Raw genomic sequence first — 14,347 nt, 5'->3', positions numbered from 1 at the left:
TGCTTTTGGTGTATAAAAATGATTCACATAACCTCCCAAAGCTTTCAAAAATTCCTTTGCTCATAGCTGTTTCCTACTTCTTCATTGCTTCTTCTACTTCTGTTTGTTTCCTTAGAAAAAAGAAAGAAAGAAAAGAAAAGAAAGGAGGAGAAACTGTTGCCCATTTGAAGGTACAAGTTTTCCGAACTTCATTTTGTTGGCTTGATTGGAAAACTTCATTGCTTTCGGCTCATAGTTTGGCTTGCAATCTTTAATACCCTTTTTTTTCTCTTTTAATGATACTTATGAATTTGATGTCTGTTTCTTTCTGAAAGCTGTGGAGATTTTGAGGATAAGAAACTAGAGGCTGGTTGTTTCAGGAATGAATAGCTGTGATCCACTCAATTAATAATATGGGAAAAGTAAAAAGTTGTCGATTGCTTTATTTTATTTTATTTTTATTATGGTAAACAAGCGTTGGGGTTTTATTAACTATGTTTTCTTTAGCTTTCCATTGAAGGGTATGCTTCATTTTGCCACTCAGTTTCACATACACATTTTAATTTCTTTTTCCCCCTTAATTTTCATTTTTCTTCCATTTTTCAATAGTGTTTTTATTTTTTTGGTAAGATTTGAGGGAATCAAGGCGAAAGGGAACATCACCCTTTGATCTTAACCTTCCTTAGAAAACGAAACAACCAACCATTAGGCTAAACCTGTGTTGTTATAGCTTTTTTTTTCTTTTGGTTTATAGTTGACATTAGTCACCTCCTTAGAATTTTCAAACATTATTCCTTTATTTTGTAACAGTTTCATTATGACCTTTGTTCTTCCGTTTAAGTATTAGTCTATAGATACCAATTTTGATAGATTTTTTGTTTTGGTTCTTTAAATTTCCTTAATATTTGTATTGTTATTAACTATGATTTTGTTTAAAATCCATTTTCAGGTGAAAATCTCATCTCTTTGTGGGCAATTTGAAACTTTGGTCTAACCTGGTGGGTCTCTCTCAACTGATCTGTTAACGTTAAACTTTTGGAATCTTGTTTATTGTATTTTCTTGTTCACAAAGAAAGCAGGGAATGCTGAAAGATGTGCTTGAAAGTTGAGAACCATCTGTCTGATGTTAATGAAGTTGTGGCTTCATTTCAGCTGGCCTTATTTGTACTTAATGATAATCAACATTTAACATATAGTCAGGTTTGGTTCAATGCTCTGATGCCTAGTTTGGCTAGATATTTAAGGGAACATGTCATGTCAAAGCATGATGTTTGTGAAGATGGTTGAGCTTTTAATACTTTTAGGTCCGTTACGGTTGCATATATAGTGAACCTACATCATATATAGCACTAGCTGTTAAGGTAGATTCTATTGTTTTTGACAAGGAACTTTGCTCATTATGGAGAGAAAAGGGTCTGTCTTGATGCAACGGTATGAACTAGGGAGATTATTAGGCCAGGGAACCTTTGCGAAGGTGCACTATGCTAGGAATCTTAAAACTGGCATGAGTGTCGCCATCAAGATAATTGACAAAGAGAAGGTATTGAAAGTTGGAATGATTGATCAGATTAAGCGAGAAATTTCTGTCATGAAACTTGTAAGACATCCAAATGTGGTTGAGCTTTATGAGGTAATGGCCAGCAAAACAAAGATTTACTTTGTTATGGAATATGCTAAAGGAGGCGAACTCTTCAACAAAGTTGTGAAAGGAAAGCTGAAGGAGGATGCTGCTAGAAGATATTTTCAACAGCTAATCAGTGCTGTTGATTTTTGCCACAGTAGAGGTGTGTGCCATCGGGATCTCAAACCGGAAAACTTGTTGTTGGATGAGCATGGCAATCTAAAGGTTACAGATTTTGGATTGAGTGCTTTTGCTGAATCTAAGCGACAAGATGGATTGCTCCACACAACCTGTGGGACACCTGCTTATGTTGCTCCGGAAGTGATCAACAGAAGAGGCTATGATGGGTGCAAAGCTGATATCTGGTCATGTGGGGTTATCTTATATGTTTTACTGGCAGGCTATCTCCCTTTCCATGATTCCAATCTGATGGAGATGTACAGGAAGATTGGCAAGGGGGAGTTCAAGTATCCTAAATGGTTCTCCCCTGAAGTATGCAAGTTCCTGTCAAAAATTCTGGATCCAAACCCAAGTACTAGGATATCCATGGCCAAAATAATGGATAATCCCTGGTTTCGGAAGGGGTTGGGCCCCAAACCTGAACTTCTTGATGCTGAAGTCAAAGAACCAGCGCCTTTAAATGTTGATACAGTATTTAATTTGAATGAGAGTAATGCTACTGTTGTTGGGGAGAAGCAAGAGTTGCGCAAACCTTGTAACTTGAATGCCTTCGATATTATTTCCTTCTCTGCAGGCTTTGACTTGTCTAGTTTATTCGAGGAAAAAGAAACAATGAAAAAAGTGCGGTTTACATCAAACAAAGCTGCGTCAACCATCATTACCAAACTGGAAGACATTGCCAAGCGTCTAAAGCTGAAGATAAAGAAGAAAGATGGAGGTTTGTTGAAAATAGAAGGCTTCAGAGAAGGCAGGAAAGGTGTTCTTGGCATTGATGCCGAAATCTTTGAAATTACCCCGTTCTTCCATCTGGTTGAGGTAAAGAAGAGCAGTGGAGATACATTGGAGTATCAAAATGTAATAAAGCAAGACATAAGGCCAGCTCTGAGTGACATTGTTTGGACTTGGCAAGGTGAGCAGCAGCTGCAACAACCACCACCGGAGCATCAAGAGCTACAGGACCCTCCTGTCCTTCAACAATTGCATGCTGTTTCAACTCAGAGTTCCTAATGATCACTTTGTTCAATTGCTTTCAAGTTGAGAAGCTCTCTTTCTTAATATCGATATAAGTAGTGTAATTAGTTCAACTTAGCTGTGTTTTTTTTATGTTTTCTTGATGCTAGTGTGCGTGCCCTTGAACCACCTGAGATTAAAAAGGAAAAGTAAATGCACATGTACTTCTCTCTGCTTATCTATTGGTCTTCGCTTCAAACGAAGAGCAGATAATAAACAATTATTCAAGACTAAAACGTCATGATTAAAACCATGTTATCCATGACCGACGAAGTAAGATCCAGAGCTGTTCTGGCTCCCATGGCTGCGTTGAGTAGCAACAGACGAGTTACCGATTCGATTTTCTCTAAGGAGATGAATTGACCGGATATCTTATCGCTTAGATGAGTTAAAAGTTTTTACTGTTTCGTCCTTTGTTGGCTTTTCAAAGGAGTAGTGTTTGATATTGAACACCAATGGCCGCACACCACAAATCATAAAAAACAAATAAGATTCGCAACATATACCCAGCATCTTGTACGGGCCAGCCACTTTTGTCTTTCGATGCGATCGCAATAGACAGAAAATTTCAAAAGAAAAATGTACCAAAAATGTTAGTACTTCAAAAGGCAAAGAAAGCATGGAAAACAGGTGAGCGGGAGAGGGACAACGGGGGGGGGCCACAGATTTTGATGACCTCAACTTTCTACTAAAAATTTACATGGAACGTTCTTTTTCTCCTTTGTTAACAATACAAAGTGGGGAGAATCTAATTTTTAAGTTACTTCGGATTGAGATTTAAGTCATTGGAGTCATCGACTCTTCCTTTCAAATTAATGCGACAGTGTTTAGTCAAGTTTGGAGTAGATTAGACCAATTCTTCCTTGTACATGTATTCAACAGCAATTTGTGTTGTGCATTATGCTAGACATCATTACCATCCCAATTAGGGTTAGAAGGGGGGGGATCTGTTACGAATAATTATGAAACTAAGGAAAGGGCTAAGGTGAAGGTGAGAGTTAAAGCAAGTTCTTATTTATGAACAGATGCAGCCCATGCCCATGGTGTTTATCAATGTCGTTGGACATCCATTCAACTGAAGATTTTTAAAAGACGAGGTATAGCTTTCATCTGCCACTGCCACTGCCACTGCCAATGCCAATGAACAAATCTAACCCCTTTCCCCCCAGCTAGCAGATCATAAAAGCTACAAAGAATTAAGCAACGTATGACACCTAGCCTAGCTGTTACCTTATGCACGAGTGAATGCATGCCACGTGTATTCCCTATCCAAGCTGATGTAAGTAAACGTTAAAAGAAAGACAAGGAAGATACAATGCATCATCAAGTATTCTAAATCTCCCCCAAAAAGAGGATGTTTCCCTCTCGAGAACAGGAGATGTATTTTTAAGTCCCTCCAGTATGTCACTTTATCCTATTTCAACCAAATCACCAAAGTGACTGTACATCCGGGGTGGGAAATAAACCCCCAACATGGGGCCTTGCAACTGAAGACTTTCCAACAACTTCTCCTGGACCCTGCATAGCCCACTCCTTCCTGCCAAAACACAACATTGCCCAACTAGTATCAGACTACCATTGCAAATTACATTTTTATCCAACAAGATGGCATACCACACTAGAATCATTCCTTCAAAAGTTTGGCAATGATATAGACGAAACAATTCAGGTGGGAACAACTCCATAGACACCTTCAACATCAGCTTTTATTACAATCAAATATCTACTACAGAGCATAGAGCAACATGTAGAATTTTTACATAGTTCACGGAAACCTCTATTGGTCTATAATACTCCTAAGAAATAAGGTAGCAATTCCCAGTGATGAATTGAAGGGATTCATGCAATATAAACCAATAGCCATAAGCAACAAACCTGTAAGTCTTTGAGCAGCTGCTTTTCTACTGTTACAATTCAAGAATATTCCCATTTTTTAAAACAACTTTGACAAGACGCTATCATGCAATTTAATATCCCTCATGCAAAACCCAAAGTCCTTTCCAGTTTGATATTTTTCTTCTTTGGCCATAAATTTTCAACATGGCAAAAACTCATAAGCTGTTCGTCACATAGCACAATTCACAAAACCACTTTTTATCCTTTACCTTGCCAACATCCATGAGAATAATCTTTACTCCCTCACTGATATTAACTATGCATACATTTTGAAGTTACCTTATATATTATTAAAACATATTTGTCCATGATTGTTCTCCAAGAATATGTTGACAATAATTTTTACCCATTATAAGAGCATTAACATATCCTAGAAAAGTAAACTCAACACAAATGTGCTCTATAAGCTTTCCAAATTTCCCACATTCTCAATTTTTCTGCTCACTGATTTGCTGTAGGCTAATGGAATGCTCTTCCTTAACTGGTCAAATATCCACTCTCACCTTATATGAATGCTTGGAAAAAAAAATATATCATGACAGTTTTCCTTGGAAAACGCAACTGAGATATCAGCTCTAAATCTTGAAATAGACAATTCTGTCTATTATACTCTGCCTCAAAGTGCATGTCTACTGTTAAGTTGGCAAAACTACCAAGAAAAATGTTTTAACTTTGGCATTTTTATATCAAATTTTAAATGTGTTCTAATACTAAAGCTTAATTGTATTTAATGCCAAAAAGTAATAAGATTATTAAAAATGAAGATGAAACATAGAAATAGTAACAGTTATGGGTGTTCAGAAAAGATAATAGGTTTAGTTTTGGCCTTTGAGACATCCCCAAAAAGAAAGATGGAAATTCAATTCGGGATGATGAATTTTTTATTGAACTATTTTAAGGATTATTATACCAAGGGCACTAATAAAATAAACCCATGGAAGCATAAGGGTTATTGCCAGCTTCATATAAGATTGCAGGTAAGTAGGTTAGGTAATCAACAGAAAGTATACAAGCGCACAACAAGCAGAAGTTGCGATCAATATCTATGTTACAAATACTTTTTATGCTAGTTGGTGCAACTGCAGGTATTTATTCAATCTCAAGCAGGATTACAAATATGTGTGAAAGAATTTTACAATTACCCAAGATTCAGAGATACTCTTAAGGACGAGGGGAAGAAAGTGCTGTTGAGAGTAAACAAAGATGACTACAAATTGACAAATTCCTTTTCACTTAAAAGCAAATCATGAAATTTTTCAAAAAAAAAATAAATAAAGAATCTCAAGCATCAAACAAATGTTCACCTCATTTCTCATATCTTCTGCTGTTTTTCATTTAGCATTTTATTACTTAAGTGTTAACAACTCAATTAAGCCAAAGATGCAGGAATGTCTATTCCTAGAATAATAATTTCCACAAGCATAACTGTTTCCATCACTTAGAGCTTACTTCAATTCCAAGAGTAAAGATATAGCCTAAAGACAAAAAAATTCCTATTCCTAAAACACTAATAAGTACAACGGGTATAATTCTTCCAATCAATACAGCTAACTTAAAATGCCAAGATTAAAGATCTCTCATTCGAATCAATAATTGAATTATTCAACAAACAAAGATGGATAACATTCAAGGTTTTTGCTTTACCATCTACAACTGAGTTTAATCTTAGCATTTAAATTATAGGATATAAGTTTGATGCACTCACTTGGGCCAACAATTCACAGGCGACAGCTCAAATGGATGGGTACATGCAGATCCACTGGGACTTCCATAAGTCATTTCACTCAATTCCTCCCGAGGCTTGATAGGAAAATGGTCATCGCTACCAGACAATGGTGGAAAGAAAGCATTCTGTAACCATGGATCCTGATCAGTTGGACCAGTTACAGGACTAAATGTTCCACCATTCTGGCCACTACCAAGAAAAACTTTCTGAGGAGATTGGGTGCCAGCAAGTATAGGGTCCTCTTTTGTGAACAATGATGCCATTGTTTTCTGAGTAGGAGGGTGCACAAAGTCTTCCTTGTTTGATCTATTATGTTCCAGGGGGAAAAGCCAGCTTGCTGGACCACCCACCAAACCTAGACCATCCTGACCAAGGGGAGAACTGTTCCACATTTGCCATGTCCCTTTCTCATTTCCATTTGTACCATCCACAGGAAAAGAATGAAGATCTTGGGCCTTTGGGGTAGTTGGCAACCGATTAGAATTGTTATGCCTTTCATCAGCAGATCGTAGTCTTGACAATGGAGACTCAATAGGTGAGGGCTTGCTAATTTCAGAAGAAGCGGATATATTCTTCAAAGTATGAGGCCTTTCCATACCATTGTCCATTCCAAAGCCAGAACCCAAGTCCAACTGAAAATTATCAAGCGACTCTGAAACAGGCCCAAGCAAGGATACTGGATCAGGAACATAACAGGGGTCTTCAAAAAGCTCTGGCTCTTCTGGTATAAGTTCATGAAGCCCTTCACCAGCACGAGGAAAAATAGGTTCAATAGCAGGTGAGAAACCTAAACTACTGCTGGGGGCTCCATTCGAGTAGGTAGATGTAAATGGTGATGGCAGTCCAAAATTGATAGGATTATCATACATTTGTATTGTTGATGAATGACCAGGTAATGGTGGGCTCTGAGCTTCTGCTTGAACTTTTGAATTTGGTCTGCTAATAACATTTGTATTTGAGGCTGGAGGAACAGAAGATGAACGAGTGAATAATTGTTGCCAAGTTTTTTTAGGTGCTGCCCTTGGTTGGGGTTCTGAAAGCACCTGCAGTGAACAGAGCAATGTTGTAACACTGTTTTCCTTCTAAATAAATTGTTATAATGCACCAAAGAGCATAATTTGCAAGAAACCATCAAATTTGACTACATAATCAGAACATGCTAATTCCAGCGAAAAAAAAAAAAAAGAAAGCTAAACAAAACAAAATGAATGCAGGAATCCAATTAAAATATTTGACTAACAAGGGAAGCAAGAAAAATTTTCATTCGTACTGAAGCTGGCCGATGATTGCTTATAATAGCTATAGTAAATGCAGTAACTTTACACAAGAAATAAATTCAGATGGAAATGCCCAAAATATTTATTTGATATTATAAAAAAGGTAAGGATTCTACTAATTTACTAAAACAATGAGCTCAAATAACAGAGTGTAAGAACTTACAGAGTGGTTGGTGTTAACATTCTTATCATCTCCATTCATGCTCAACTTTCCAGCTACACGCTCAGCTGGACAGAAATCTCTCCTATGTGCAGAAGTATGGACATGATCTACAGAATTGTTAGGTTTGTTTTCTTTTGTAACAGTAGCAGGACTATTAGTACTCTTTCCAAAGAAACTACTTCCACTAAAAGCCTTAGACGATGACAAAAATGTACCCCTCATACGATCCAAGTATCTAGTTCCAGCATTTCCCCGGGTAAAATTATTTGCAAGAGTATTTTTCATTCCATATCCTGCTTCAACAGCATTGCCCTTAACATTATCTGTACCAGACTTCTGATTTTCCCGGCGATCAATCTCACTCTTCTTATCAATGTCACGCTTCCGTTCAGTTTCCTTACCTGCTCTCTTCTCAATCTCTTCTGCATCAGAGTTGCTCTTACTAGATGCCTTATCTTTCTCTTTCCTTCTTTCTTGGCGCTTCTTTTCTGCTTCCTTTTTTATCTCTTTCTCCCTGGAAGGTGGTGACAATATGCTGCGATCTTTTTCAGCCTCCAGTTTTTCATCCCTCAGTCGCCTTCGTTCCTCCACCAATCTTGCAACCTCCTCTCTCTGCTTTCTCTCTTCTTCTTCCCAAAGCTCTTTCTCCAACCTAGCCTGTCTCTTTTCTTCAGCTTTTCTGCGTGCTTTTTCTCCTCTGCTCTCATGAAAGCTTGTTCCATTCTCACCCCTCTTAGTCAACATCCCCCTATCTGCATCAGAAGAAGTATCATCCCTTGATGAACTAACCCTAAAAATCTTTCTCCAAAGCCAGCTAATGCTTAAGAAGAAGGACGTCAACAGCTTGCATACAAAAATAACAACTCCTGAATAAGATTTCTCTGCCAAACAATCCTCATCTCCAAAAACTCCACTGCCATTCTTCCGCCAATAGCTAGACTTCCCTGCAACAGACCCAGTAACCCAGTTGCCATTCTCCAACCAATCCTGCCCACACATCCACCCATTGTCAGACCATCCCTTTCCATTCAAGATTTTCCCACCTTTTCCAACAAGATCCTTAATAATCCCAGAATTTGAAATACCCAAACCAGGCGGCACAGGCAAGTCCAAAACAGGTCTTTTTGATATATGGCCACAATAAGAGCACATAAACCGACCACCACCGGGGTTCTGATCCCTATATGGAGTTTGGCAGTTCCGACACCTTCGTGTCGCAGTCTTACGAAGCTTCTGCAATTCTATAGCCTCAGATCTCTTCCTCTCCCTGAGACGCGCATTCCTTCTAACCCGCCAAGCAGATAGCTGGGGCATCAAAATCTCATACCAAAACAGAGTAACCAGAAGCACAAAAACACAAGCCAGCCTTGGGGATGTGATCTCAAATCGAAAATCAGGTGGCAAAAGCTGAGAAAGAGCCCATAAACCTATGAGAGGTATAACTAACCAAGGCAGCATGGTAGCAACCCGGCGAGACCACTTCTGAATCACACACAGTATACACATTATCCTCTAACCCACACCTATCTTCCCCGTTTCGAAAATCAAGACCAAAACAAACCCTAAAATCAAACCCCCAATCCCGCAATTTCCTCCTTGAGAAAAAACAATGTCCAAAAATCGAAAACCCTAACCCCAACTTCTTGTCTCGAATCGAAATATATATAATTCAGGGCGATAATTCCTTCAAGCTTCAAGAACCCTAATCAGCATTTAAAATCGCGAATCCTTCAAAAATCGAAAACAAAACAAAACCTAACGCCGCATTAACATTTCAATTTGCAATCAATTAAATACATTCAAGAATACAACTAAAGTCCTAGAAATGGGTCGATTTAGGGTTTTTTCTGTTTTTTTCCTAAAGTTTCTTTCCAAAAGCTCAATCGAATGCGTGAGTAATTCAGGAAACTTACAGATTCAGAGTCCATTCCAGAAACGAATCGGGTCGGAGCGCTGGTTGAGCCTCTTTTCTTTTCTGTTTATTCTTACCAGCGAAGAAACTGTGAGGAAAAAACCTTTTTTCAGAGAGGAAAATCTTGTGGAAAAAGATAAGAGAGATGGAGAAGAAAATGAGGGAATGTGAGGTAAATTAATTTTATAAGCAATCCCTCTGAACCAGTTTTTTGGGACCGGCTTTTTGTTAGACCGGTTCGTGAAATGGTCGGTTTAATTTAATGTTTGCACCAACTTTTTTTAATTTTCTCTTTTGATCTTATCTTAAAGACATGACATGTACTATGATTTATTTTGACCTTTGGCATGTTGATTTATTTTCAAAAATATAAAGACGGCTTATTTAATAGAGGGTTAAATATTAACGTGATAATCATGGGATAAAATTTAAAATAATTGCAAATTTATTACTAATCAATGTTTTTTATTTTTATATATTTTTTAAAATTAAAAAAATTGAGTTTATAATTATAATTTATTAAATAATTAAGCAAGAAATCAAATATATCAAATGAAAATAAAGATATCAAAATCAAATCATGAATCGTTTGCTAAATGGAAGTAGTTTTATTATTATTATTATTATTTATTTCAAAAATAAAATCGTGAGATATGGCTAAATTTTGGAGTATCTCACTCACTCCTATTCCCCTCCCCACGAGACATAAATGGTGCCAATAAATGCTAATTAAATGCCAAGGCATCCTTCTTTTCTTTCTATTGCCTGGATCAAGCAAACAATAGATGATTCTAAAGCTTTATTCATTTTATTTAAAGTTAGATTGTCATGCTTGTAGAGCTTAATTACAAATTTAACTGTCTTATGGAACATTAATTGTTTAGTATTATTATATAATTATATGTCGAGTACATGTGCTTTACTTGCTACCTACCATCTAATAAATTCCATTATATTAAAATATTAATTTTATTATATTTTAAATACCTCTTGTATTTAAATAAATTTAAATCTTTTCAAATTCACCGTGTAATATTGGACTTTATATCATTTAGCAATAATTGTGCTATACATTAAAAATATTTAAATTAATGAATGACAATTTAAACACATAATGAGTAAAAATATTTATCTTCGTTAATTAAAAGAAAAAAAAATTCAACAACCATACTTTTATGCATATATACTAGCTTTTGTGCACGTGTGTTGCATGTGATTAGATATGTTGACTACATTGACATGCACAAAAAATTACATTGAGAATTTAAAAAATTTTACTATTGTGTACAAAAAATATTTAAAATTAAAAAAAGGAAAAAAGAACACAAATATTGATTATTAAATATCTAAATTATAAACTTGTGCCAAGATAAATTAATTTTTTGCTGAATAATAACAAGATGAATCCATAAAGCACAAGGAATAACAATTTTAAATTTGAAACTGATAATTTACTTGCGTAATAAAATAAGAAAGCCCCAATCATGATTATGAAAAAGTAAATACACACGATAAGAAATTATAACATAAAAATGCTAATGGATAGATATTGTTTCAAAGTTTCAAAAGAAGTATTATTTATAATAGTAAAGTCATTAAGTTCGAAGTAAAAAAGACTCTTTAGATTCTATGTTTAAAAAATGATAGTAGAATGATAGAGTTTTTTAGATATAACTAAATTATTTATTAGGATAGATAGCATTTAATTGAAAGTTGTTGTATAGAATTAAAAAATTTATTTATAAATTGGATAATTTTATTACTTGATATTCAATAATTAATTAATATGGTAATTTAGAAATATAAAGAGTAAAAACATGCATTTTCATCAATCAGTAGGTAGATTATACATTGAATTCTGAGTTTCAGAGTTTTCTGCAGGGACTTGAATGGAATTTTAGAGAAGTTAAAGCATATTTTGGTCTTCCTGTTGTCTTCTTTCTCGGTTTCTTTTTTGTCTCTTAACATTGAAATTTCAGCCGTCAAATATATTTAGGATGATGATCATAAGGTTGATGATGATGATGATCTCGGAGTAATTGGGTTAGGAAACACAGTGGAAATAATGGAGGAGATAGAGTGGAAACAATTAGCCTGAGGGTGCAAAGGATGGGATGAAAGAAGGAATAAAAATGAGGGGGAGCTGCACCGGCAAAGTTTTTGGCTTTCTTCTGTTGTTTTGCTGCCTTCATTTTCCTTTGTGCTCAAGCTTTTTTTTTTTGGTATTCCAAAGTGAGCAGAGGTACAGTTTATTACAGTAGTGCACATGTTCCTCACGTGTGCTACCTAATTAATTAAGTTAATTGTATAGTGTTTGTAATAACAGTGATTGTAATAATTTTTGTTTTGAATTTTCTAGTTTTGTTGACTCTGTAAACTAAGTGCCAGAGCAGATATTTTTCCTTCCCTTCTTCACTGTAACAGCTAATATAAATTCTTCGTAAAAGACAAATTGTTAATCAATAAAAACAATCTTTCATTTCAGTTCTCTCTCATTAATATGGTATCAAAGCGGGTTAGGGTTTTCACAACATTTTCCCTTCCAAATTTATTTCCAAACTTGACCATTCTTCCCTAAAATTGATTACGTTTTATTTCTGTTTTTCGATTTAATGGTAAATTTCTCTATTTAAAGATCGATTGTTCTTCCTCGTGAGGATCCCCATTCACCATTCTTCTTATATAGTTCCAATCATTACAGATCAGTAACCCTAAGCTTACCTTGAGCAATTATGCATTGTGAAGGAGATTCTTCATTTTATTCCACTCAATTCGAAACAAATCAAATATGCATTTTGATAATTATCTTTTTAAGACTTTTTGAAATGAATAAATTAACTATTCCAATTATAGATTCGTCAAAATTATGCTCTACATGAAGAAAAATAAAAAAGATTTTAACAATATAATCTAACCATGGGTATGAGTAAAATAGTTGTAAGCACCGATTTGGATTGTATGGCATGCGAGGAAAATTCTTATTAGACAAAGCAATTGTGTTCTCCATTACAACGTGGGATTGGAGGGGCGGATCCATGGTATATTAGCTTTGTTAATTTAATCTCTTAGAAGACAAAGCAAAATTCATGAAAAATTACGTTTAACATAACGTTTGTGTGAATCGTACCAATTCAATTGAATGCATTTAATTAAATTTTTTTAATTCAAATTTTTTTAATCAAAGCCAATTTAATTATTTCATTTCACATTTTAATTTGTCATCCTTTATGTGTATGATTCATTAAGTTTTTAATATGTTGATAATAAATGTAAATTATAATTTGAAATCAATAAGGATTTAAATGATTCAAACTATTTTACATTTATCATCAATTCTCAAATTGATTAGTTCATATTTTAAGTCAAAATTGACCTCTAGGAATATGTCATTACTATTCAAATATTAAGAAGAATCAAAGCGGTTTGACTTAACCTTTCAATCTTCAATCCATCAGTAGAATTATGTCCTTCATCATCCAATATCTCAATAAGATATAAAGTATGATGCAATTTTTTCTCTATATTTGTTTATATCATTTTAGTCCTTGGAGCTTGTTATTAACTCCTTGAAGAAGTTCGAAAAACTCATTTTTTAGATCTTCACTATACCTTGAGCAAGGATTTCTTTTAGTTAAGACGTACCAGGAAACAATGGGTATCTCCTTTAAGATCCTTGGGGTAATGTATCTAAGGTATTATTAGAGTATAACAATCTTCACATAAAATAACCTAATGATCTCAAGTCTGAAAATTACTCAAAAGACTATTACGTGAGAATATTTTCATAGACATTTAAGTAAACTACTAAATGGAATTCTTATGATGCATCATATTCAATGAATTTGTTCTTATAACAAGTATCCACATGTTGGTTTCAAGTATCTCCATAATTCAATTTGTGAATTTAGTTACTTATTTCACAAGTAAAAAATATAACATGTGTTAGTCTTTTAGTTTCTATCAATATCCAATCTTGGTAGAGTATTGACTAAGAACAATTTAAGAATTATAAATTAGGGATGTCAATAGGTAAGGGTAGCCAATTCGATTATATTGGATTAAAGTATCCTATAATCAAGTTTGGGATGAGATCGGGTACTACCTTTTGGGTACCCGCTACCCAAACCCAATTATATTGATATTCGGATTTAAGTGGGCACTCGCCCTGAATTTGAACCTTATACCCATTTATATAATATTTTATTATTATTTATATAATATATAATAGATAATTAAATTAAAAATGTAAAATTTTGTTCGCATTTAGATTTGAACTTGTGTAAAGATGAAAAATACTTCACATTTTTACCAACTTTGCGAATAATTTATTTTGATTAAAATTGATAGATATATTAATAATATATGATTGTTAGTCAAATTATTAATATGATGTTATAATATATTTAAATTAAAAATTATTAATTAATAATTATGTTTAAATAATATGAATATCATATCATATCAGAAGAAAAATAATTACTATTATATATGTACTTTTAATATAAGCATATTTACTTTCTATTTTGTGTTAACTTTACAAAATTATAACTTATAAATTATTAGTTATAATATATATACCTTT

At 34.4% G+C, this 14,347-nt stretch overlaps 2 protein-coding genes across 3 annotated transcripts; one reads left to right on the top strand and one right to left on the bottom strand.

The window, feature by feature from the left end:
- On the top strand, positions 1-3,027 carry LOC18602248 (CBL-interacting protein kinase 2). Of its 2 annotated transcripts, none has more exons than XM_007033508.2 (2): positions 1-170; positions 929-3,027. In XM_007033508.2, the coding sequence occupies exon 2, from the start codon at positions 1,379-1,381 to the stop codon at positions 2,786-2,788; it is 1,410 nt and encodes a 469-aa protein (XP_007033570.2). In that variant the 5' UTR covers positions 1-170; positions 929-1,378; the 3' UTR covers positions 2,789-3,027. The 2 variants fall into 2 exon arrangements, with proteins under 2 accessions (XP_007033570.2, XP_017975370.1); XM_018119881.1 differs by lacking the exon at positions 1-170 and adding an exon at positions 482-500.
- LOC18602247 (stress response protein nst1) lies at positions 3,790-9,917 on the bottom strand. Its single transcript, XM_007033506.2, has 4 exons — positions 9,767-9,917; positions 7,854-9,581; positions 6,393-7,456; positions 3,790-4,328 (listed from the first exon to the last, which is right to left on the bottom strand). Exons 2-4 carry the CDS (start codon positions 9,357-9,359, stop codon positions 4,220-4,222), a joined length of 2,679 nt encoding a protein of 892 aa, XP_007033568.2. The 5' UTR covers positions 9,360-9,581; positions 9,767-9,917; the 3' UTR covers positions 3,790-4,219.

Source organism: Theobroma cacao, chromosome 4, assembly GCF_000208745.1.
Source record: "Theobroma cacao cultivar B97-61/B2 chromosome 4, Criollo_cocoa_genome_V2, whole genome shotgun sequence".
In the NCBI taxonomy this organism is placed as follows: domain Eukaryota; kingdom Viridiplantae; phylum Streptophyta; class Magnoliopsida; order Malvales; family Malvaceae; genus Theobroma; species Theobroma cacao.
The sequence above is the reverse complement of the archived record's forward strand: the minus strand, read 5'-3'. Positions and strand labels throughout refer to the sequence as shown.

What these genes read in the sequence shown, in the direction of transcription:
- LOC18602248 (XM_007033508.2), top strand. Translation starts at nt 1,379, where the DNA reads ATGGAGAGAAAAGGGTCTGTCTTGATGCAACGGTATGAACTAGGGAGA.
- LOC18602247 (XM_007033506.2), bottom strand. Translation starts at nt 9,359, where the DNA reads ATGTGTATACTGTGTGTGATTCAGAAGTGGTCTCGCCGGGTTGCTACC. An exon ending in ATGTTAACACCAACCACTCT is followed by an intron (nt 7,457 to 7,853) that starts GTAAGTTCTTAC and finishes TGTTCACTGCAG; the next exon opens with GTGCTTTCAGAACCCCAACC. An exon ending in CCTGTGAATTGTTGGCCCAA is followed by an intron (nt 4,329 to 6,392) that starts GTGAGTGCATCA and finishes GTGTTTTGGCAG; the next exon opens with GAAGGAGTGGGCTATGCAGG.